Source organism: Coenobita brevimanus, chromosome 71 (assembly GCF_032717465.1).
Source record: "Coenobita brevimanus isolate Jiangsu-jjx chromosome 71, ASM3271746v2, whole genome shotgun sequence".
Lineage (NCBI taxonomy): Eukaryota > Metazoa > Arthropoda > Malacostraca > Decapoda > Coenobitidae > Coenobita > Coenobita brevimanus.
In genome coordinates, this window is record NC_137024.1 from 56,553,723 (window position 1) to 56,580,201 (window position 26,479).

At 41.6% G+C, this 26,479-nt stretch overlaps 2 protein-coding genes across 2 annotated transcripts in view; both read right to left on the reverse strand.

The window, feature by feature from the left end:
- Nucleotides 1-5,139: 5,139 nt before the first annotated feature.
- LOC145406792 (uncharacterized) lies at nucleotides 5,140-9,639 on the reverse strand. Its single transcript, XM_080277889.1, has 8 exons — nucleotides 9,536-9,639; nucleotides 8,891-9,200; nucleotides 8,577-8,699; nucleotides 7,262-8,483; nucleotides 6,898-7,026; nucleotides 6,493-6,634; nucleotides 5,851-5,960; nucleotides 5,140-5,270 (listed from the first exon to the last, which is right to left on the reverse strand). The coding sequence occupies exons 1-8, from the start codon at nucleotides 9,637-9,639 to the stop codon at nucleotides 5,140-5,142; spliced, it is 2,271 nt and encodes a 756-aa protein (XP_080134015.1).
- Nucleotides 9,640-16,046: 6,407 nt separating this feature from the next.
- LOC145406793 (uncharacterized) overlaps nucleotides 16,047-26,479 on the reverse strand; it is a 137,882-nt gene continuing 127,449 nt past the window's right edge. Inside the window, exons 16-17 of the mRNA XM_080277890.1 lie at nucleotides 17,749-17,811; nucleotides 16,047-16,314 (exon numbers count right to left, since the gene is read on the reverse strand). Of these exons, the coding sequence (XP_080134016.1) occupies nucleotides 16,047-16,314; nucleotides 17,749-17,811 (331 nt within the window). The remainder of the gene's footprint in view (nucleotides 16,315-17,748; nucleotides 17,812-26,479) is intronic.

The window sequence follows — 26,479 nt, forward strand, 5'->3', positions numbered from 1 at the left end:
GATTTAACTCCAGACTATGATGCTAGTGGAAAGGATTTCGAACCTCAGTATTGTTATTATGCCACTGATTTTCATGAAATAAGCTGCGAAGGACAAAGCTCTGGGCCAAGTTAAGAGTAAAACCAGCAGAGTTACAATCCTAGCTTATTCAGTACGACCACATCTTTATTGTTCTTATTCCTGCGCCGCCAGACTGTTTTATCCAACTTAGCAAATACCTTTCGTAGTGGAGGAGTTAAGCGCTTAGCAATTACCACTCAGTAGTTTATGCCACAGAAAAATCCACTGTATTCAGCTCTTTTCCCCTGTTGGTCCAGTGGGCTAAGTTGCTTCAAAAGGATGACCCCCGTACAGGTTTAAATCCTAATGATGGCAGGGTTTTCTAGCTCAGTTAATGCCATTCTGGGATGATTGAGACTGAGCACCCTTGTCGTAAATGTCGGGACTGAGTAGCCAAGCCCCAGGCCCCTACGTTCCTGATGGGGCAAGAGGGAATTGGATGATGGATGGATAATGCCATTCATCTATATTATTTGGAAGTAGGATAATGAAAGACGAATGTTTATTAACTATCTTAGTGGCATCAGTAAGCTACTTTATTATTGCATAGATAACGTGTAAGATGTGTGTGTGTATTATATTTTCTTGTAGAGGTCAACCTTTTCATGAAATCTTTTGACATTACCACACACACACACAGAAAAAAAAAAAAAACGTAGATTGAGCGGTGGAGAAACTTGGTTGAGTCGGGTAGAAACGGGAGCAGCCAGGATTTTGTTATGGGGGGACCTGGATTTTGGTTATTTTTCAGATACAGGTGCTTGGAAAGTATTGTAAAATTATCTACATTAACTTTTTAAAAAGTGTATCTGTTGTGAAATACCAAAGAAAACAGTCATGAATACCTGAAGAATAAATAGAACTAGAAATACATTACTATACGGTTACCTTCCAGTTCACTTTATTCTGTTAGAAAGGGGGAACTTAGGCCCCTCCCATTCCACCTTGGCCGCGCTCATCCATATAAACAAAGTGAGGCTTGAGAACTGAATGAGTAAATATCCAGCAAACCCTGGGAGCACATCAGCCAAGCTCGTGTGTGATATTTAATGGGAAATTATGTCCGCTGAACCAAAAGACCGTGGAAGGGAGGCCGGAGGAAGAGAGGTAGTGAAAGTAACAGTGACGTCAACATCAAGAAGGAAGGAACTCTGAGGTAAATGTGATGCACTTATGAAGGATAATAATAATGTGTTATATTGTGAAATCTACGAGCTATTGTTTCATATTATATGCCAAGGAATCCCCAGCAGATATATTCATTAACTCTTGAAGCAGGACAACAGATGCACTGGAACTTGCAAACGGATGTATAAAAAAATGCACAAACACCTGAAAAGGCTTGAGAAACAGCAGGAAGCAATCTGTACAGGGTATGAGGTATTAGAAGCTGATTTAGGTGAGATAAAGGAATTCACACACACACACACACACACACACACACACACACACACACACACACACACACACACACACACACACACACACACGCACGCACGCACGCGCACGCGCGCGCGCGGGTCGAACTTTGACCTTGCCCTGTGACCTGGACCTTTGACTTATTGTTTCAAAAAATCGATGTCTTCATTGGGTGACCCTCAACCCTCCCACCAAGTTTGGCTAATTCGGATAAAACTGTTCGAGTTATCCCGCAACCGAAACTGTTCTCATTCCCCTTGCAATTGCGAAATCAGAGGTTCCTGTCTTTGGCAAGGTAACTGAGTTGGAGACCTTAGGTTCTCTGCTGCCAGTGCCAGCGTTATCATCAACCCGTCTTTAGGTAGCGTTGTGAGGTATAACTTACAACTCCTTAGTGAAGAGGTCTTGACCTTGCACTGGACAAGACCTAATCTGGTTTCTAAGGCGCTTAACGTTAGAGTCAAGTTATGTTATGCTTCCTTGTTCCTAGTGTGGAGGTGTTTGGTTGTATCGGCGGACCACAAATTTTCGTTTTACCACGTACCTGTAAAATGGCAGACTTATGTCTTGTTGCCGATAATTTAATAGAGGTCTGTTTGTATCGTAGAATCTACACTGTACCCTGTGTTTCACTATTTGTCCGGGACAGGCAATATGACCTGTCTCTACACTACCTGAATATAAGTTAATAAGGGGCGGATTGACTGTTCTTAATGACGACCAGACTACATGTTACTACATTTTGAAAACATTAATTATTGCTAACACTACTAATATTTGCTACAGTACCCAGTGTTACGCTGGATGCTACGTGATGATCGACTCTCGCTGACGCTGCAGACATGGTAGGCTACGATGTGGAATGTGAGGATTTTATGGTTGCTGTTGAAGGCGTGAACAGATCGTGTAATGGAGCTGTCAGTAATAAAATAATAAAAGTATTTTGCTGTTTCTAAAATAAACGTAGAGGTGGTTATCTAAGTGTATAAGTCTTCGTTCATGACATCTTGAAGTTTACATTATTGCATACTATTTTTAAGGTTTCATGGATAGGTAGATCAATAGATAATTAGTGTGTGTGTGTGTGTGTGTGTGTGTGTGTGTGTGTGTGTGTGTGTGTGTGTGTGTGTGTGTGTGTGTGTGTGTGTGTGTGTGTGTAAAATTTCGACACAGATCTCGCAAGGATTCCCTCAATACTTGATCAGCGGAACGTTAGCGGATATGGCGTTCGGTTTACAATGTGCTAAACCTACGATATACGATACGGTACTTGGGTTCAATGACATACTGTAGCGCAGGGGGAGATGTGGCCGTGGATGCTCTTTTTAGCACTGTAGGGCTGTATCAAGAAATCCACTGATAAAATATTTAAGAAGTTACCAGTGTTGATGTATGCTGCATTGAAGTTTTATGTGCACATTAATTTTTAAAGAGATAAAATTATGCTAGTTTCGGTAATACGGGCTGAGATGAAGACTGTTCCTTTTAACAGAGCTCTTGTCCCGTACTTTTGAATGAAACGAAAGCAGACGTTGTAATTTTCAAAGTGTGGCATACTGTTATTATATATTTACAGCGTAGTTAAATCATCAACTATCTATACACAGGTATCCAAGGTGGTCCATATATAAAGCTCCACTTCCACTCTGCCGAGTGATTTGTCGTGTGTTTTGGGGACGGCTTCGTCAGTGTTATCAATATCTACCCTGCATAATTTATTTATTTCCTACTCCCACTGCCACAGTCACGCCCACATTTGCCGACTTTCCTGCATAATTTATTCATATCTTACTCCCACTGCCACAATCACGCCCGTAATAGCCGACAGCCCTGCATAATTTGTTCATTTCCTACTCCCACTGCCACAATCACGCCCACACTAACCAACAGGGCCGTCCTCGCAACACACAAGATTCTGCCACACGAGGGTCTAGTGGAGCGCTATTTACGGACCTCCCTGTACTTTATGATATTCCTTAAGGTAAACCCTGCTTTTACCTTGGCGTTTTGAATTTCTAGGTACAAAATTTTCAGTGTCACTAATTCAGAATTCTAACAAGTCCAGGGCTGTATTCTCGTCTGTTAAGGAAGCTCCCTAACACCTTTTTCTAAGCGATATATATTGTCTATTACCCTTTACTGTCGTATTCTGAGTTACATAAAGCCTTCCTGTATCACCATCCTCTGCGTCAGTAACGTAGAAGAGGATGTTAACCACCTTTTTCAATAATAAATCGCTAAGGAAGAGATGCTAGGGACCCTCCTTACCCGACGAGTATACGGGCCCAAGTGAGGTGGTAAAGCTTACAATTTTAAAAAGAAAAATATGGGACAAGCAGGTACACCACGGCTTGTATCTAAGGCAAAGGAAATGCATAGATGTTTTCTGATATTTGTAAACTGGTCTTTAACCCTCTCAGTCCGGTGAGGTATATTTTATTTATATTAAGTAGTTTTATCTATTTATTTATTGGCTACCTTCGGACGATTTTCTTAAGCTTTAGAGAAATAATTTTAGTGACAAGGTTAGAAACAGTCTCTTCACAACCTGATGTCTCTAAGCTGAATAAAATCGTCTGGATGAGAATAGAATAAAAATAAGGCAGTCTCTCCACAACTCCATGTCTTCAGGCTCAATAAAATCGTCTGGGTGAGAAGAGAACAAATATACGTCATCGGAGTGAAGGGATTAATGACAACAACAGCTGATAATAACAAGCTTAAATTACTGAAGCACTTATTCTCGCCCCACCAACGAGGGCTGTAAGACGGATATCACTATACCTGCATATGCTTAGGTGCCTCATGGGGCCAACTTCACTAAACACTACTCAAAATTCACTAAACACTAACTTCTCTAAACACTGCTCTAACTTCACTAAACACTAACTTCACTAAACGCTGCTCTAACTTCACTAAACACTACTGTATCTTCACAAAACACTAACTTCACTAAACACTGCTCTAACTTCACCAAACACAGTTCTAACTTCACACAGCCCTACTCGAACTTCAATAAACACTGCTCTAACTTCAGTAAACACTGCTCAAATTTCACTAAACACTACTTTGGCGCACCGTTAGTATGTATGGGTTTTATATATATTTTTTTATCCTAGAGTCAAGAAGTTTTTATGCCTCATCACTAAACACTACATCCCTATGGCCACCTGTAGGAGAGTGTTCGTAACTTTTATATTTTCCTTTAACTTTCACCATCATTATTAAAAGTTTCAGCATATCCACACACCTTGACTACAAATTTTGGCACGTTTCATTAACCCTCATCATTATTAAACTTTTCAGCATAATCACACACCCTGACTTTAAATTTTCATACTTTCATCATTGTCTTTAAAAGTTTCGGCATATTGGCACGCCTTAGCTCTAAATATGGGCACATTTTACTATAGATACGATATGGTGGGGCAGCCTTGGGTGAGTGTGGTGGCGGTGAGTGTGTTGAGTGAGGCAGAGAGTGTGTGGGTTGGGCGAGGCTTGGGTGAGCGTGATGTTGGTGAGTGTGTTGGGTGAGGCAGAGTGTGTGTATGAGGGGGAGGCTTGGATGAGTGTGATGGCGGTGTGTGCGCTAGGTGAGGCAGAGTGTATGTGTGTGGGGGAGGAGGGGAGGTTTGGGTGAGTGTGGTGGCGGTGAGTGCGTTAGGTGAGGCAGAGTGGGAGGAGGTTGAGGTTGCCGTCGGGTGGGTGGTGGTCGAGGCAGGCGTGGTGCGTGGGGCTGGGGCACGGTAGAAACTTCCCCGCCTCGTACTCGTCCCATCCTGACCTACGGCCTGGGGAAGGGGAGGCCAGCCGTTGTACTACACACAGGGAGACCACTAGGACTAAGGGTCGTACTCAGACTTTAGAGATTCCTTAACACTTCCTCCTGAGCAATTTATTCTCTGTTATTCTCGTGTGTTGTTGATGTAAACCATGTCGATTTTAAGACACGAATAGCATACAAAGAAGTGTTAAGGTGTATTATCGAAACTAAATCACTAAAAAAGAGGTATTACGTAACATCCTGTGCAGCTAATATATCTAGATAAACCCTTGCCCTCGTTTGGACTCACTTAATTATTAAAGTCTTATGCTTACACCTTAAATCGTAAAATGGAATGCAACCTTCGAATTAATGAATGTCATTTATGGAACGCTTGCGGTTTTTGGGTATGATTATCCTGCATCCCATATTACAGAACGCAGTCAGCAGCCAGATAGGAAGGCCAGATACGTTCCATCATCATCACACATCAAAAATCATCAGAAAGTACGGGTCTGCATCCCACTTAATGATTTCAGGCTTAAGCATACGACCCTTAGATTCAAATTTGTTGTCGTAGTGGTACTTGGAACACCTGAACCGCCTACCTGTGTCAAGCCAGTGCTGGGCGTGGCGGTAGACCTCCACTCCGTAGCGATTTCTGACGTACTGACCGGGGCTGGATGGTGCTGCTACCCACGACCCGTCCATCTCAACCCTACCGCCACCACCACCACCACCATCACGCACACATCGTTGGCAGAAGGAGAAAGAATAGGAAGAAGGAATTGTTAATGAACGTATGGCAGGACGTGGTATACTCGGTTCACCCTGTCGGCCTAAAATTGCCACATAATCGTCTTGAATATTGAGATGTATCCGGAGATTAGCAGTAGAATATAGGGGTAGTCACGAACTCGTAGGTAAGGCAAGTAGAAAATGGCGTGAAACGAAATTACAGTAAGATATTAAACTTATCCCTGAATCAGTTAAAAGTTACACTATTGTTTTATTTTACAGTATATGCTTTATTATGATGCCGTGTCTTGCGTTCAGTAAGGTGAAAAGAGTATTGGCTCATGGGATTTTGACACCACAGCGCTCCCTCTCTTCACTCTCCATACCGGATAGTCTTAAGCTGAATCAAATCGTCAGGAAGTAGCAGGAATATATCAAAGTGATTCGATATTGATTGGCGAAATACGTTAATATAAAGTAAAATACGTCGGTAACAGGGGCATCGGTGTTACCTTGTGCGTGATCGTCCTGCCAGTAAGTCGTCCTCGGAGTCCATGGCGTGTTGGCTCCACAGTTCCCCCCTCCACCCCCCGCTGGACACCACACCCTGACCCCCAGCACGCCGACCCCCCACACAGCACCACCGGTTGTCCGCTGGTGGATAAGGAGTAACTGGCATCGTGTGACATCCACAGATTCAGCTCGTGTGCTCATGTCTCAGCTAATGTATTTCGCTAATGATGATGATGATAATAATAATAATCATCATCATCATCATAATAATTGTAATAGTAGTAGTAGTAGTAGTAGTAGTAGTAGCAGTAGTACTAATAGTAGTAGTAATAGTAATAATAATAATAATAATAATAATGATAATAATAATAATAATAATAATAATAACGGAGTTTAATACACACTGAGGAAGAGAGAATATCCGGCGCGTTCAAATACATCCTTGAGTTCTGCCAGCGCCGTGAAGTTTTCTGTGTGAAAGGTGATGTCTGCGTCACGCTCCCACGGCAGCACACCACCAGTCTTGACAGCACCTGAGAGAGAGAGAGAGAGAGAGAGAGAGAGAGAGAGAGAGAGAGATGGTTGAGTGAAAATCTTAATATTGGAAGTTGGGGTGTGTTGGGAAGGGGCGTCTGTGATATTATTGAAACTGGAGGGAGGGGAGTAGAGGGAAGGGGGAGAGGGGGTCTGTATGAAAATCTTGAAATGAGTAAAATATATATGCAGGTGAAATTTGGGCTACAAACATAAGATGATGACCTAACGTACCAAGCAGAGAGCCCTCTTGCAGCTCACAAAGAAGACCATGTGCCTCGCAGGTGTCCATGGTGAAGCGAACCAGCGCGGCCAGGTCTTTACGGCAGCAGGGGGCCAATGCCATGCCACCCCCACGGCAACTGACTGACACTTCACTGCACGAGAAGATTAACTTGGGCTGTCCTGGCGCCTTTACAGAGTACAGACCGTGCCGTCGTGCCAAGCTCAGTAGGTCAGCTCTTGATGGTGCCTGAGGTAGATTAGGTAGGATGAAAAGCGAGGCAGGGCAGACGGCAGCCAGCATATTGTTCTTCTGGGCAGCCCGCAGGAACAGGTCCAGCTGGCCGGCACTCCCACTCACTTCAGCGTCCCAACCCAGGTGCCGGAGAGCCACAGTCAGGGCCAGGAAGGGTCCCTCCAGTGCGTGACACAGCAAGCATCCCCCTGCAGTGCCCAGCTGCCGCCACACCCAGGCTGCCTCGAAGTGGGTGTAGTGGGAAGTTAGGCAGCCCGACCTCCACTCTCCTGATTGCACCTGCAATCCTCCACCCACAGCCCATACGCCGAGGTGCTCCACTGCCCACACCAGCCGCTCTAGCCCAGCCAAAGAAGTTGCCTTTGTCGCTACTAATACGTACCGAGTGACCACGTGCTGGAGTACGTGCATCAGCTCTGTCTCAAGTGTTGCATTTGTTGTTAGAGAGTGTATGTGCAGACGCAGCTGGTGTGTATATGGGAGAGGAGATGGTGCAGGGGTTGCCAAGTGCACCGTGAGTCCAGGGTAGGAAGAAGACAGTTCGGCTAGTAGTCCCATAGCGCCTTCTCCCACCACCACCACAGACACCACACTGGCCACATCCCTCGCACTGACTTTGGATGAGTTTTCACTGCCTTCTTTCTCTATACCATCACTACCGGCCTCTCCATCCCCATTCTTACTCGGGTTTTCTATTGAATCAAACTTTCCATCACCACCGGTCCTTCTACCCTTTATCGAAACACCTATTTCTTTATTTGCTTTCTGTACACTACGGGGCGTCCGTCTATGTTTGAGATATTTAGGCTGTATGGCATGAACGATGCCTTTATCATCTACGTTACTGGCTGGGCGTGATGTTAGGTGAGAAGTAAAAGGTAAGACACTGCTGATGTGCGAGGGTGAAGGCTGGTATAATGCCAGGACGGGGAACACGCGACTTTTCATGACACTGTTTCCACCTGTTAGAGTCTGCAGCTGTCCTGAATGTGTTTTGGTGCCTGGGTGTGAATACGTCCCAGTGGTGGCTGTGGTGGGGACGGGTTTGCTGGAGGTGGTGGTGGTGGTGGGTTGCTGATGTTGGTGTTGGTGATAGGGGTTACGACGCGGGGAGAAGCGTGTGGTCAGCGTGTGGTGGAGTTGGGCTACCTTTTCCCTGAGTGCGGCCACCTCTTCCTGGACATCCCCAGCCGCCTGTAGGTAATGAATAACAAACTAGCTGACTGAAAAATTCCCACGTTCCATTGAATATATACATCACTACCACAGCACCAAGGATCATAGACTGTATTGTGATCATTCTGTATTAACGCAATGAGAACCAGCTAAATTTACGGCACGCCATGTAGAACTGCATGAGCATCAGCTATGCATAATCAGTTCACCTGCTGTGCTTGGTCCAGTCTGAGCCGCAGTGCTGTGAAGGCTGTGTGGAGGGTGTAGTAGTAAAATGCCCCAACACCCCCCACTCGGCCCCCAGCTGCCCCGCCCCTGGTCCTCGCTGTCACTCTCCCACCCCCGCCCACGCCTATCGCCCAAGCCAGCCTTGACCCCCAGCCCGTGTCCCCCATAGGGCTAGGAACTCCCTCCCGCTCCCTGGCTGGAGTATCAGGGACGGCGCTCCAGCACAGGGCGCACGGGTCCTGCTCTCGGAGTGGAGGTGCGTGGGTGGCCTGGCGAGCAGCGTGGTACTTCCTGCATGTAGTACACACACAACACACGGATTACTATACTCTTTCCACTTCAGCTTGATCAAAAAGAGCCTCACACACACACACACACACACACACACACACACACACACACACACACACACACACACACACACACACACACACACACACACACACACACACACACACACACACACACACACACACACACACACACACATTTTGTTTTAATATATAACGTATTCAGGAACAAAAATGCCCTTATTTTCATTATGAAAATCATGCCTTTTCAGTGTAACTATAAATAATTAACTTTTATGGGTAGGCGGTTGAACTAAGACTGAAACCGGTGCAAACCTGAAGGCATGATTATCGGAGAGGGTGATGGAGAGGAACAGCAGCATCCAGGAGCAGCCGGTGAGCGTCAGAAGGAAGGTCTGGATGGCCTTGTTGCGACCCATGTTTCCTCATCCGTCACTCAATCATCCGGCGCTCCGTCATCCGTCAGTCCAAGCCATGATCTGTGTCCTCTTTAGTGCCCTCTCTTGGCTTCGAACTCTCACCCATCGTCTCTCATTCTATTGTTCATCCCGCTGTATTCATTTCTGTTGTTGGGTAGAAAATAGAACCGGTAATGCATCCTCAGTTGTCTTCAAACTCTCATTTGATTCTTTCATTCTTCTCTTCATAGGTCTCGTGACTCGCATTGTCTCGTATTCCTCTGTCCATCCTACTGCGTTCACCCCTATTGCTGGGTTGGAAGTAGTACCAGCAATGTACCCTCTTTTTTTTTTTCTATGAATTTACGTGGCAGGATTTACTTTGTTCGTCCTGCCACTTATAAATCTCAACCCATAGTATAAGACTGAGTGTAGGGAGCCTTTTTCTAAGTAGTCTACCTTATTTTATGGGATAGTTTTGTGTATATTGTTTTATGTCTCTCATCATTTATAGTTTTGTGCATATTTGCCATTAACCTTACCCACTGTACACCCAGCACTAGACATAGCCCTTATTCTAGGTACCACAGTAGGCCTCGTTGCTCATCTTCATTAGCGATTTATTTTGCATATTACGTACTAGCTTCCTCTTTTATGTTATTTTTATCGCTTCAATACAAATATAGTTACCATCCGTTGCATATAGTGAAGATACTGAGGTGTACTGTGCAAAATAAATCACTTAGGAAGAGGTGTACAAAATCTCTCAAGTTTACCTCACTAACATACTCGAAGATAATTGTTGAGGAGTTGCGTAATGTGAAAAATTAGTCGCCAAAGAATAGGTATTACGGAAAATCTAGACTCTCTTAGAATACGATTTCAAGTCCTTATGCCAAGAACCCCGGGAAAGTTGTCTGCCAGGAACCACATCATAAATCTCTCACTGTTCTCTGGTCTGGATCTCTGACGTCCCCGCTGACCTAACTTTGCCGCGTCTTGCATGGGAGATGAGAACTGAGTCGCCAACCCGACCCCAGCCACACCACCACCACCACCACCACCACCACCACTTACACACATCTTCACTACACACACACACACACACACACACACACACACACACACACACACACACACACACACACACACACACACACACACACACACACACACACACACACACACACACACACACACACACACACCTCCCTTCGCTGCTATACTGACCAACACATTACTGTAGTTCAGCCCATGTATTACTAGCATAATCATTGTTCACTTCCTTCCTGTGCCTTTTTCATCGATAGTAACACAGATATCTTTAGTTTCTGATTCAGAGCTGATATTTAAACACCCTTATATATTTGCTTCATCCCTAACCTTTCTCATTATTCATCCCCTCCAAATGCTCCATCTCTCAAGTCACGATTACCCTCCCTGTCTTCATCCTTAGTTTTCCTTCAGTCATCCCTCCGAATTTCCTTAATTTCTGACGACGATACTCTTTTCTTACGAGTTTGACCTCTACATTCACTGACTTCTTACATCCTCGTCCTGTCTATCCCGCCGAAGAAAAGCATCCACAGCAAGTTATTCTCTTCGTCATCTCTCATTCAGATATTCGTCAGCTGTAAGCCTTTCACTGTGTTTGGTGTTACGCGGCCGGATAAAATGTGCTTAATCCTGGAAAAAATTGATGAAGATACACTCTAATCCTTCCTTTTCAATGTGTTCCTTAATTATATATCAGTCACTAACTGGGGATAACTTCCATTAACTTCTCCCTTATCCTTCTCCCAGGTCTCGATCTCCCTTCTGCATATTTACTGCATTCTTCCCAGTCCCATTCCTCCATTACTCTTCGTCTTCCACCATCTCCCTTTCGTCTCCCGTCTCTCCCCCATCATTTTCCCCATCCCCCATTTTCGATCCCTCTCCTCAGTTTCCTTTCACCTTTCACCATCTCCCGTTCCTCTCCCATCTATTCTCCATCCTCGTCCTCTTCCTCTTCCCACGTTTCCTCTTCGTATCCCCTCTCTCCCCCTTTCCCTTTTTCCCTCCTCGTCCCCCCATCCCGATATGATTCACTTATGTCCCTCCGTCCCGCCTCTGAGCCCCCGCTAAAAAGTTGGTTTATTAGATTTTTGGCCTCTTTAACGACTGCCAGATATCCGATGAGGGGAGAGGGAAGGGAAGGGGGAGAGGGAAAGGAAAAGGTGAAGGAATGTAGAGGGAGAGGAGGAGAGCAGGCTGAAGGGAGAGGAAGGGGAGGTAAAGATCAGGCAGAGGGGAAAGAAGGAGGAGAGGCAGAAGGGGAAAGGGAGTGGATGCAAAAGGGAAGGGAAAGAAGGAAAGGAAGGGTGAAAAGGAGAGGAAGCACTAATATTCCCTCTCTTAATCTGACGAGCCAAAACTTCGAAATGGAAAAATATACCGGGAACATGTCAGTGAGAAGACAAACCACTGATAAGAGACAGGTGATCAGAATTTCTTTATATCCACGTTAATGTTCTAGCAAACAACGATATTTTCTCTCTTCCTCTACTGCACGATCCCAAATTTCGAAATGGTAACAGATACGAGTCAATATAAATACAAAGCGGCTCGTGGTCCCCAATGCAAGGAAGAACACACTTTTTATTTTTTCCAGCAAATAACAACATTCTTTCTCTAATTCACGAGCCGAAATTTCTAAATGTGGAAATATACTGGTCAGTGTAAATACAAATCGACTCGTAGTCACCAATATGGGAAAAGTTACGACACTAAACTTGCCGTATTCATTTTGAGACAGACAAAATTAAATTCCACCTTTCGCATTCTGTCTCACGGCCCGAAATTCCGAAATGCGAAAATATACGAGTCAATGTAAATACAAATCGGCCCGTAGTCCCCAATACAGGAAAGATGCAGTGGCTCCCAGACGTCGACCAGGGACAGTAAAAGTCAGACGCAAGACCTGATGGTATTGCCGGGAAGCTGAGCCGACAAAGGGGAATCCGGAATCGATTGCTGTATTGCCGTCATAACAGGTTCCATGAATATAGAGCCGGGATACATGGGCACGATGTGGGGGTAAAAAGAGAGAGAAGGAAGGGGGATTGCTTTCCATGTTGATATTGCCTTTTTTTTCTCTTCTTCTTCTTGGGGAGTCTGGGAGGGGATTAAAGGAGAGGGATGACTTTGATTACTTTGTCCTTATGTGAAAATAGAGGCGGGATAGATGGCCACGATCTGGAAGTGAGAGAGAGAGAGAGAGAGTGAGAGAGAGAGAGAGAGAGAGAGAGAGAGAGAGAGAGAAGGAACGGGGATTGCTTTACACGTGATATTACTGTTTCGTGGGAAGGGATTGAGGAAGAGGAATTACTTAGAATACTAATATTGTCGTTACGGCGGAATACATGGCTGAGATCTAGTGGTTAAAGAGTGGGAAGGAAGGAAGGAAATTGCTCTACATGTTAATACTGCCCCTTCTTGTTTCGTGGGCAAAGTTTGGGAGGGAATTGTGAGAGTGGGACTATTTTGAATGTTAATATTATACTTTGTGTATGTAAAAACGATCTTGGGGTAAGTGGAGGACCAGGAGGGACAGGGAGGGGGATTGCTTTACATGTTGATGTTGCTCTTTCATGAAGTGACTGAGGCAGAGGGATTACTTAGCACGTTGGCATCATCGCTACGGTGTCGCCTTGTCCAAATCCTTCTACCTTCAGGCGATTTTATTCATCAAGAAAAGACCTCTTGTACTGATAAAGTTATTGAAGGCTATAGTTAACTCTTACGGTTCCAAAAATCTCCCAGAAAGTAAGAACGAAAGAAAAAGGAGAATATGGAGGCAGTAGCACTGAAATATGAAAGACGTCCTCAGGGTGAACAAATTAATTACTTCTACCTTTTCTTCCCCATTCCCAGGCGAAGTGAGGAAGAAGGTAAAAGGAGTGAAATGACTTCGATATTCCTATTAACCTCTTCAATTCGAGGACGCCTTTTTTTCGTTTTACTCTTGCTACTTAACGGAAGGATCCCTGTTTTGAAAGAATTAATGAAGACTATCTAGACCATCTAGCCAGAGAGAGAGAGAGAGAGAGAGAGAGAAAGGGGAGGGAGTGAGGAGAAAAAGGATAAAATATGATTTGAGAGAGAGAGAGAGAGGGGGGGGAGGGAGGGGAGGGAGTGAGGGGAAAAAGGATAAAATATTTTAAAATGTGAATATAGCAAATATACGTTATAAAACGTCATGCAGCTGAAGGGTTAATGAAGGTTATTTCTAACTCCTCGAGTAAAAAAGAATAAGTAAATAAAAGAAAAGAAAAATGGGTGAAAAATACAAATTGGTATTAACCAGCCGTATCCAAAAATAAATCGCTAAGGAAGAGGTGTTAGGGAGCTTCCTTAACAGGTGAGAATATGTGCCAGGTATCACGGTCTCGCCAGCGCTTGAGAAAATCGTCTGGAAGTAGCAAGAATAAAATATACGTCATTGTACTGAAGGGGTTAAGTATTAAAGCCTGCACAATTCCACCCAAGAGAAAATCTTATTGGAAACTATTACGGATAAATTAGCCATGACACTTTTTTTTTGCGAAGGTCTGGATGATGATGATGATGGTAGGGGTAGTGATGATGATGGTGGTGGTGGTGGTCGTGATGGTAAGTTCTTATCCTGTGTTCAGGAACTTCGAAGGTATACGGAACGTTAAGATGACAAATTAACATACCTAATAACCAGCTTCATTTACGATCACCAATGTCACAGCAGTGGACGAGACAGAAAAATAAGGCGTTAAAATTAATGAACTTAACCGATACCGTGGCATAAGAAGCAAAGTTAGAAAGTTAGGAAAACAATTAATTTACTTCATATTATATTTATAAGTAGCCATGTCACCACACTATGCGATACATTTATGCATATGAATTCACACGGACCCCTATGACTCACTCGGCTGAATAAAATCGTCTGGCGTTAGTTGAAATAGAATAACAGTGTCAGGAACTTTAATGAGCTTACCTTCCTTTGTATTAATAACCAGAAGTGTCATGATAAAGGTGTACAGCAGTCTGTTCCCGAGCGGTAACGGTTTGTTGGACGGCGAGAGAGGAGAGAGATGCCAGCACACCAAGCCTTACACGTCCTGCCTCACTGCCCGCTCCTCGCATACTGGCTAGCCTTCCCTTCCCCTTCCTTCTATCCAGTCACTCATCCTCCTACATCCCCTCCTGTTTCTGTCCTCCAGTCCCTTTCACCTTTCCATCCTTCCCTATTCCCTTACCTTCGTCTCTACTCCCATTCTTCCATCCTCTCTACTCCTTTCTGTCCACTCCTGCTCCTTCACCTCCAGTCCCTCTTCACTTTTATCCCTTCCTCAGATCCCCCTCTCCAGTCTTACTGCTTCCCCTGCACTTCACCCCTTCTCACTCGTTGTCCACTCCCGCTCCTCCGTCCTCACCACTCTGGTTCCTTCATTATCACTCCCTGTTGCCGGGCTTCGCTATGTCCAGATGAAAAAGCACAGTTACTCTTTTTTTTTTTTTTTTTTTTGTAATAACGTGCAGTTTTCTATAAAGCTCCATAGTCTCTCTCTCTCTCTCTCTCTCTCTCTCTCTCTCTCTCTCTCTCTCTCATGTTGTGAAGGGGTTTTTCTTAGCTGAATATACTCATGTGGTGTTTGAAACTGTTAACCCTCTCATGGTCGGGACAACACTAGAGTCTGTTCATATTCATCTGAAAGAACTGGGCGCCTCTAACAACTTAATCACTGAATGAGTCTCCTTGGTTACCTTGGTTACTAGTCAAATCCACCCTCCAATCTGACTACACGTGGCCATAAACTGAGCTTTAAAAAAAAATAAATAAATAAAAAATAATAATTTTTTTTCAGATTAAAACAAATCTACTATATTATTCTACTCGGCTAACCTAAACGATTTTATTTAATTGAGAGTGAGCATAGAAGCCTGACGATGTTACCTGTGTCCCTGCCACCAAAAGTGTCAGCAGAAATGCATTAGCCCGTTGTAAAAATGTATGTGCAGTATTCCTGTATAATGTGTTTAGATTATTGTTAGCCTGCTCGTATTTAAGTGAGACGTGAAAGATTGTGCTTTAAAATTTTCATGTAGATATTTTCACCGGTGACCAAGTAGCAGGAACAAATAAGACTGAGGTACTGTACTTTGAGACTGACTGTATACGTAAAGAGAAATAGAATGTTAGCGGTAAAACTCCCATACTTAAAGACACACGGTGATGAGATAATCAGCATCACCATGAGACAGGCGATGAGGGGAGGGACAGTCATGGTGAGGGAGGGGGACAGGCACAGTGTGGAGAGGGTCGGTCATGAGCAAGGAAAAGTCGGTCATGATGAGGGAAGGGTCAGTCTTGATGAAGGGAGGGTCAGTCATGGTGAGGGGAGGGTCAGTCATGGTGAGGGGTACTGTAGGTCGGTCATGGTGAGAGGAAGGTCTGTTATGGTGAGGAGAGGAACAGTACTGGTGGGGGGAGGGTCAGGCATGGTGAGAGGAGGGTCAGGGATGGTGAAGAAAGGGACAGTCATGGTGGGAGGAGGGTCAGGGATGGTGAAGAAAGGGACAGTCATGGCAAGGGGAGGGTCAGTCATGGTAAGGGGAGGGTCACTCATGGTGAGGGGAGGGACAGCCATAGTGAGACCTGTTCCCACAGCCTCACAGCTGTTGGACAAGACTGCTTAATGTGAGCGCAAGTATATGACATATCCATTATGTATTCGTCCTTATCTTTGTAAATATCCAGACCCAGCTAGGACTTGAGTTATCATTGGAGTTTTCACCTGATTGAGCTTCCACCTTCTGGTTCTGAATCTCCAGTTATTGTTGGAATGCTGCTTCTGGTTCCAGTTGATACTGAAAATCACTTTGCATTCACCCAGCCTGATTCTAAACCCTTCCACCTGGCGACGTCTTTTTATAGTGAGTTCTTGCTGCATTCGGATGATTATATTCAACTTAAGAAAAGCTCTAGTACTGAAGGAGATAATGATGGCTGTATAACCCCGCTGGCTCGAAAAGTCTCTCCTCGGCTGAATAGATCCGTCTGGAGATAACAAGAATAATACATAAAAGTCGTTTTCGTGCTGCACAGGTTAAACTTCCTTGAGTTCCTTGTGTCAGATCTGGAGATGCTCTTGGTATTTTTGTTCTGTCCGGCCTTCAGGGTATCGGCATGTGACTTAGAAGTACTCCTGGAGTTCATTCTCTATCAAGAGACTTCATGTTCACCACCACCCTTGACTTTCTTCTCCATCCATTAATCATCTGATAAATAAGCCTACATTTCTCTGTTGTTAATGGCTTTAGTAGCTTGTACAACATCCTACCTGCATCTGTCATGTAGTATATGTGTGCATACTGTAAAATTTTGCCGTCATATTTTGCGTGTATCAGACAAATGAAACCCACCTTTACATGCACATTACATTCAGTCCAGCACTGTACGTATGGAAAACAGTCCAGAGTTGCCAGTGTATTGTGGTAGTTTTCATTTTATAAAATTGAATAATATCATTAACCTGCATGCAGATTTTTTCCTGAATTATTGTAGGCATTACTGAATTTGGTGTTGTTGTTTTGCATACAGTATATTGCATTATCCTGAGCTTACATGACTTCATGAGACAGTTTCCTTGTAGCTGTAGTGAATTATGATCAGGCATCATAAAAAAAAATCTTTCTAACTGCTACCCACATGCATCTCTGTGTCACTGGTGGTATGGCATGACATGCTGCTTGATGCTGACACATGGCCTGGGCCAGAGAGTATAAACAGGCAGATTCTACTGGGTTGCTGTTACTCCCTGTTTGAGAGGGACATGAGCCTTTGAGTAGTGAACAAGGAAATCCACTACATCACTGTGTACAATATATATGTGTAATGGGATCTGTAAATGTCTGCATTGCCAGTAAGCAAAGTGGGGATCCTCTGTTTGGCTTAGTGGTAACGTGTGCGCATTTGGAGCGCATGGGCCATGGATTGAATTGCGACCAGACCAGAGATTAGTTTGTTAAGTTTCATTTCATTTATTACATGGTGAGGCTTGGTTGGCAATTTGATGTTCTTTGGCTAGCTGGCAGCATCCTTGTCCTTACATCCCGGGGATGAGCTGTTTGGTGTGGTCCTCAGTATTCTCAGTGGTGGCCTCCAGTGCCACTCTACCATGTGTATTTAAAACTTGCCAAATTAATCACCGAGAGGAGAGAAGAGGGATGTAATGGGGTCTATAAATGCCCACATTGCCAGTAGGCAAAGTGGGGATCTTCTGTTTGGCTCAGTGGTAACATGCACACATTTGGAGCATGGGGGCCGAGTTCAAATCCCAGCCAGGACAATGTGATTGATTTGTTCAGTTTCATTACAGTCATTACATAAGGCTACATCAACTGTAGTGACAAGTTGTGCTTAGACTAGTGTCCCTGCAGCTGACACAATGGGCTGCCCCAAAATCATTAGCCTGGTCTGCGACTATGGTCATAGGGTTGCAAGTATGCCAGCCTTGGTATGCATTGGTGGATGGATGGGGCTGAGTGACTGATCTCTGACAGCACCAACACAGCCTAACTATGACCAACATAAATTCAGAACCAACTAACCTGATGGACTTCATTTGCCAAGAGGCTACTACCTAAGTTCACACTAGCCAACTTGAACATGAAGACATTTAGGTCGAGAGGTAGGAAGTGGTGGAAACACTGTTTATGAAGAGTGATATGTGTTGTTTGCAGGAGGCACAATGAAAGGGGGGCTGTCAGCAGGGGTTATTATATACTGGTACTATACTGTAATTGACTTCAGCAAGGCAAATATCATAACAGATGTGTCTAACTGTTGTGTCAGCATACACCCATCAGACTGAGCTGTGTGATGAGGGGAAGGAAAGTTTTGAGGTGAATCGTTACTTGTGTTGTCAACATTAGGTTAGCCTACAAGGGGATTATGGTGCTGGTGACAGTTTGAATGGACAGGTGATGAACATGCTCACAGGTGTGAGGGAATGAATGGTGGGTTGTGGTATGTCACTACAAATGTTGAAGCAAAAGAATTCTTGAATTCAGTGATGCATTTCACAAGGTCTGAAGCTACAAAATGTTTACAGAGAGAACAAGCAGACTTATTACATATGAACTGGCAGGTGCAAGAAGCCATACTGATTATTTCATAGTTTAAAAAAGAATCGATGCATGTAAAAGGTGTGCAAGTGATTATTTGTAGTGAAGAGGAAAATACCCCACAGCAGAATTTGCTTGTTTGTGTGATAATATTGAATAGAAGTAAAGCCATATATTCCATGAAGAAAAATGTAAAAGCTGAGGAATCAGGACGGTAAAGTTGCATTTCATTAAAAAAGATGTCCAGAGTGGAAGAATCTGAATGGAACAATGTTGGCAGTGTAAGGGACCAGTGTGTCATGCTAAAATATTGCTGTTTAGACACTTTGGCTAAAGACTGGCTGGACAGTGGGGACCACCAGGGCATAATGTGTCATGGTGGTGGTATAATGCAACAGACAAAGTAGCAAATGTGAAAAGAAGACTGTTCAGGGCCTGGAAATGGGGTAGCAGTACCTCGCTACTAAATGCAGAATCAGAGGAGATGTACATAGAGGCAGAAAAGTGAAACAGGGCAGGCAGGAAATCAGGATAGTATGAAAAATTATTTGGTATTTGCACATGTAAAATACTTTCCATTTAAAGAAAAAAAAAAAGTGAAAATCTGCCACAAGCAGTTAGTACCTGATGGATAATTTGGTAGTAGGACAATCATGTTATTACTATACAGTTGCTGTCATGGCTTCTCTGCCTACCCACACACATATGGAACTCATAATAATTTTGTGACCATATCGTGGTGAATAAGTGTGTTTGTGTGTTGAAGGGAGAGGGAGGAGGAGGGGGAAGAAATCAAGTACACAGAAATGGATACAAATAATTCCATTTGATTTTCATATTTATTTGGCTAAAATAAATAACATGAAGTTGAAAGAGTAATATGATTTCATTGGGGCAGGAGTTCAAGAGAAAGAGAGTAGTTTGTGCAGTACTGGTATACAATGAGAAACACATAATAACATCATATATGTAAATGTAAAAATTCATGGCACAATTAAGCTGTACAAAATAACATTATACAAAGCTCACATCCCTAATGCACAGTTCCCTCGTTAATCTGGGTTTTAGACAGACAGTTACCTTAAACTTATTCCAATTACAGCATCTTAAAAATCAATCATCTCTTGTTATCCACTGCGATATAAAATGCTGAAAAAGAGCACAGTTGACTATAATTTCTGTACCTGAATACTGTAATCAAAGATTAAGCTGTACATAAATACTGTATTTTTACAACACAGTATTAAAATCAGACTTTTTTTTTTCACAGATTAACAGAGGCAAAATTATATACTTACATTCATTATGTTTAAAACAAAAAAAATCTATACCATATAATTCTACATGTGCAAGGAAGATTGTGACGGCTCAGACACACTGGGACTATGCCCTACTGTGTTGGAGGCATCACACATTGTACAGCATCAAATGAACAGTTTGCATTCTACACTCCACTTTTGTGTAAAAATATTTCATTCATTAATGGAATGTTATTTAATAAGGTGCTGTATTTTACCATACAGGAATCATGATACTAGGTCAAGTAAATTAACCGCTGTAAGTAATGCTTGTCACAACCACGTTATTTCCTCATGAGTATAATGGTCATGGTACTTTACTAGCATAATTATCAATCTGAGAAAGTTAAATCATTGATGTGTTCAGATACAGCTGAAAATTCTTTCCTTATAATTCCCAGTACCAATACATTCACCCTTAATGAGAAAGGTTTGAAAAAAGAAATAAGAAAAAAATAACAGTGAAGAAGTAAGATGAGCTACAGAGAAGTATCTGAAAGGTAAGTAAATCTTTGGAAGCATGTCAGGTTACTCTAAGGTGTGCAAGAGCCACAGAAGGGCAGTCTTTGCAGATAGTTTGCCACAACACACCATTCTAATGGTGGTGTTATACAGTTCAGATATATTTTCCTCTATGCTGGTTCATATACAGTAATACTAAACCAGACAGTACTAATGTCTTTAACCATTAAACAATAAAGTACATGTCTAATCGGACATGTTACTTATTTTTAAGCCATAGGGAAGCACCACTTCATGCAGCACTTCATCTCTGAATATAATGTACATTGCCTAGTTATATGACTGTTCTTCATGCTATAATATATTTATTTAATATATTTTGTATATATATGTGTCTATTCATATACAGGACTCTTTAAGTATTTTCTATGGATGGATATGATTTTTAAGCTCATATAGTCACCTTGGTTGCAAACATCAAGCAAAATCCAAATACAGTACATTGTACTCATTCTAGTGAGTATTCACCTTGCCTATACAATTTACACAGGACTAGTATTTGCATCCCTTAGCTTAAATTAATTGAAATTTGTGATGTAACATGAAGATCCTAGATTTACAAAAATAAATAATGCATAACATGAAGACCGCAGATCACAGATATACAAAAATAAATACAGTAATGCTGGTGTAATACTGTATATTGTTTGGTGACCCCTGGATATCAGATTGTTCATGACTTTCAGTACAATACATACACTGGCTGTTTTGGTGTTATATTACAGTAAGCTCATTGAATGAAGACCCTTGTAAGATGTTTTAGACAAAGGATGAATTTTAATATGGGTTGTTATTTCTGACCTTCATTTAGAACTGAGGTATTATTTAATTATGTATGATCACGGAACACTTATAGTTGAATGGTAGGGACAGCCTAAGATACTACTTTACTCACTCCTGCTGTTCCTGAGCTTTCTGTAGATTCAGCTGACCACTGGAATATGACTTGTTAATATGGGATATACTGTGTGTGTGTGTGTGTGTGTGTGTGTGTGTGTGTGTGTGTATACAGTATCTATCTATCTATTGCCAGTATACAGTATATATATATACAGGGTGCAACAAAATTAATTAGACGATTTTGATTGGTTAAACGAGCAACTTATTATTAACTTTTTTATTTACAAAGGTAATGTAATACCATTTAGTGTGATGGCTGAGTTTTGAAGATAACATTAAGCATATGGTCTCCATTGTTCCATAAACAATCCTGTGCACGACGGTTGAGACAGTCCATCGTATTGCATAGCTTTTCCAGTGGAATTTGTTGAACTGTAGCCCTGACACATTCTTTCAACTCTTCAGTGGTGTGAGGTCGACCCTTGTAGACCTTGTGCTTTAAGTATCCCCATAAGAGGTAGTCACAGGGGAATAAATCTGGCAAGCATGAAGACCAAGCGACATCACCATAACGAGAGATGACACATTCTGGGAAATGCTCACAAGGTTTACGAGGGTCGACGTCACACCATTGAAGAGTTGAAAGAATGCATCAGGGCTACAATTCTGCAAATTCCACTGGAAAAGCTATGCAATACGATAGACTGTCTCAACCGACGTGCACAGGATTGTTTACAGAACAACGGAGACCACCTGCTTGATGTTATCTTCAAAACTCAGCCATCACACTAACTGGTATTCCATTACCTTTGTACAGCTCTAAGTGTTTAATATAAAAGTTAATATGTTACTCATTTAACCAGTCAAAATCATCTAATTAATTTTGCCCCATCCTGTATATAATTGCCTCAGAAAAGAGTTAAATAAATGTAACTTCTGATGTTCTGATACTGTAAATTTTGTGGCCAAAGCTGTGGCAAATTCTGTCACTGCAAAGAACTTGGCTTAATTTTAAAAAAGCAGAAATACGTGAAAATGGAAAACAGTTTCCCAGTAGGTCACAATTTTTGGTTAAATCATGGTCATTCAGTGAGTTTTCTGTAAAAGATTTTAGAGCTCCATTTTACATAGGTCATCATCAAGGATACTTCATTCTCTCCTGGGAACCTTCATCCAGGAGATTACCATGAGAGTGCCATCTCCAGTTAAGTTTGTCTTCACATCTTTCTTTATTCACAGTCACCTTTCTTCCTCTATCTTTTTTTCCCACTTTACATACTGTGTCACTCTTTTCCTCCATGCCACAATACCTTTACAGTACAGTACTCTACTTTCACATTCAGTGACTTGCTTTGGCATCCAGTTTACAGATTCTTGAAAATATTGTAATATACTTACTGTACAGTACTGACTGAATTTTCAACAATATTGTTGTATACAGCAAAGTAATTTATATGTAAGCACTGTATTGTATGATAAACATCCTTTATTTTCTTTGTGTCCAGAACCTTTGTTGACGTCGATGTACAGTAATTCTTCATTCAACACACTTTCACTTAACTGCACTATGTTTTGCTGTATGAAGCTTATCATTACCATAAGAACAATAATCAGGAAACATGTTATTTTTATTTACAAGCAGACAGGACATGCAGTTAAGGGTCATGGCTGAATAAACTCACACAAGTATTTGTCTCAATATAACACCTGTTTCTTTAAAATGCTAATGGTCATAAATACATACACATGTATCCATCACTTCAGATACATTTTGATACTTATCAGCATCCATGAATTTTAATAACTGACAGTATATTTCTTGCAGAAACATAACCTTTGCTTAAGGGATTTTCACTTAATGAGGTCATTTTTAGAAGCACATCTACAGTGTTAAATGAGGATTTACTGTACATGTATGAATTTTGTTTATGTAAGTAATATTTTAAGTGATGGGAACTACAGTAGTTTATGCAAATATTTCTGAGTATCCAAAATTAAAATACAGTATTCTGAACAATCATTTATATTTAAGCAAGAATGTTGCCTGTGAAATGTTAAGTAAAATATTACCTACAAACCCTCATTACATGATTCTGTAAGCAGTTTGAATCACCACTAACACTGGGCATTGCTGCCAAGGTGATTTGAATTTGAGGTGCTATTACTAGAGCTAGGACAGAACCAGATTACAAGAACAAAATATGCCAGACTTAACTCCTTCAGTTCAACAATGCATCTTAATATAATTTTTGCTATTTCCATGTGATTTTATTCAGCTTTGGAGAGACTTCTTAAAACTGCAGAATTTAGGGATAAACTTCATGAAACCTACCACCACTAGAGGTCAGTCTTAAGCTGAATGTAACTGCATGGTGGTACAGTAATAAGAGTTACTATAAAAGTATGTCACCAACTTGAAGGTTTTAACATACTAGACTAGAACTGGATCAGGAGGCTAATTCCTGATTTTTCCATTAGAGCCAAATGCCAACCAGATTTCACTGAAAACAGCCTGCCAGACCTGATCATTGCATCCAGTTTTTACCAGAATTAGCCTACAGGACCAAGTCTTGGCTTATGTGACTGTAGCTACAGGACCAGACTGGAGTTCCCCAAAAAAGAATGAAATCAATTGCAGCAACTGGAATGAAGCTGATTTTCACTACCAGATCTGAGCCTTAGATCAAACACACTTTAAAATGGTATGGTACTGTAGAACCATTCTTGTTATTGCCAACCTCTAAATGAGGCTTGCAGTGATTATCATATGTTTAGAGTACAATACTGAATTGTGAATACTGTACAAGTATACCTTATTACCATTACAGTCCTGCATTATTGTTTACAATATTTCTTTTTATTCATTTATTTTTTTATTTGTTTTTTGACAGGGAGGTACTGTACCTACAACATTTGTGTTGCCCATAACATTCAATTTTCAGTAATGATGTATCATAAGTTGTAGCAATTTTTTTTTTTTTTTTAATACTATTTCTTCTGTGCATGAACACATAACAGGTTTACATGACTTACACTGTCTTTAGCAAAAGTTCCTTTAAAATACTAATACAGCTGTATTATACTGTCTTCAGTGTTTCAGTAAAGGATAGATACTTTCTGGTACATTTACAAGTGGAGCTGGAAAGTACGATCATAATAAAAGTACGTTATCTGTCATACAGCTGGAGCACAACATGAACACTCTTTTGTGAATTATAACACATCTGTACATTGTTTATTTATGCTTGCAAAGCTTGCAAACTGTAGCTTCACTGTTCAGCAAATTTATCTCTAATAATTTTGAAAGTTATAATATGCTTATAGTACTTGGAATTGAACTATTATCTCCTTGTAGAATCTACCAGACCACCTGTTATTCTTACTTTTCATTAGTCAGTAACTGATAAGCAAGTTAGGCAGTTCATAATGATAGCTAAATGATAAATCTTTGCATTAAAAAATCTTGCAACTCATTAACATTTTTTCACCTTGAGTGCATATAAACCTAATCTATAGCTTCACTGCTGGGTTTGATTCAGTTTTTGGCAAATTATGAACATATTAGAATGGTACAGTATTAAAGAACCATCCCTTTAACAAACCTCTTTTTACTGAACTTCAACTATAACAAACACCAAGCCTACTAAAGAATCTCCTCTTAGTGAAAAAACTTCAGTACTAGTAAACAGTATAATTTAGATGCAACTGACCAAAAGCCGATGGTGTTAGTCTAGCTTTGTCTGGCACTGCATAAACACTTCCATGACCACTGGGCCGCTTACTGGGATACTGTCATACAGTACTCTACTGTACAGTAATGTAATACTGAAAAATTTTTTTGTGTGTGTGGTTTATAATTCTGTATATGTAATCAGAACCCATAAAAGTACAGTTTGAACATGTATATTAGAGCTGCCTTTCCATGTTAGGCATATGCAAGCTGGCCTCAGTGCAATACATACATACGGTACATAAAGTACTTAGTTAAGCATCGGTCCTCTGCACAGGACAGCCCTGCAGGGGCAGTTGTTTGCCTGCAGCTGATGGGTTTGCCTGTCCAGACAAACCAGTGTTGCTCAACAATAACAACATCTTAGTTGAACAATACCATTTTGAACCCACAAAAAATTAAAACTCAAAACATGAACATTTCAAGTACTGTAATGTATCTAACAAACTACGGTGGACAGGTATATAGCAAACCGGTCCGTAAATAATGATAACCAACAAACACCAGGTAATGAATATTTGGATTTAACCATCCACTGTCCCCTTCAATTAATTTGTTATATAGAAAGTTTACTGTATTTGTATTAACTGATGTCCTAATGTATTTATACTTACTTCTTTGCATATTAACTTGTATCTGAATGTATGCGTATTTGCTTCAGTACATTACATTAAAACAATATACTGTAGAGTGAAACGTCTTGAATCCAGCAAGCTTTAGTTCAAGCACTTCTGTCATAGGAACTTTGACACAGTAAGGAAAGGAATTTGTCTCAGGGAAACCCAAGTACAGTATAGTAAATCAGAATTTAAAGTTTAAAATTTTATAATTCACCTAAGGATTTCAATAAATGTACCATTATTATTTTTTGATAAACTATATACAGTAGTAAGTCTAGTTGCAACACCAGGCTCCTCTGTACATGAACCCAGTGGTCTGCCCATTGAAGTTGCCCTTCTTCAGCAGTCCACCATCCTCCTTTTGGGGAACACGGAGGGGACTGAGAGATATTTGTATGACCGGGCATTTCCACCACCCGGTCATATCCACAACATGAAGAAGTTCCTCTCGAGCACCACTATATGCAGTACAGTACACATGTGGTATGAACATGTCCGTTTTTTAATAAAATGTACTAAATAGCAGTCTCGTAATGGTAAGATTTTGGAGTGTTTCTGGACTGTGGGAATTAAGAGGAGATTGAATGGAAGAAAAATCATTTGGGTGTTTTTAGTTTAGTAATTACCAGATTAAAGGCATTTCACAGTACAGTAAATGAAAAAGTTCATGTACAATGTTGATGAAAACACAGCAGCACTGGCAG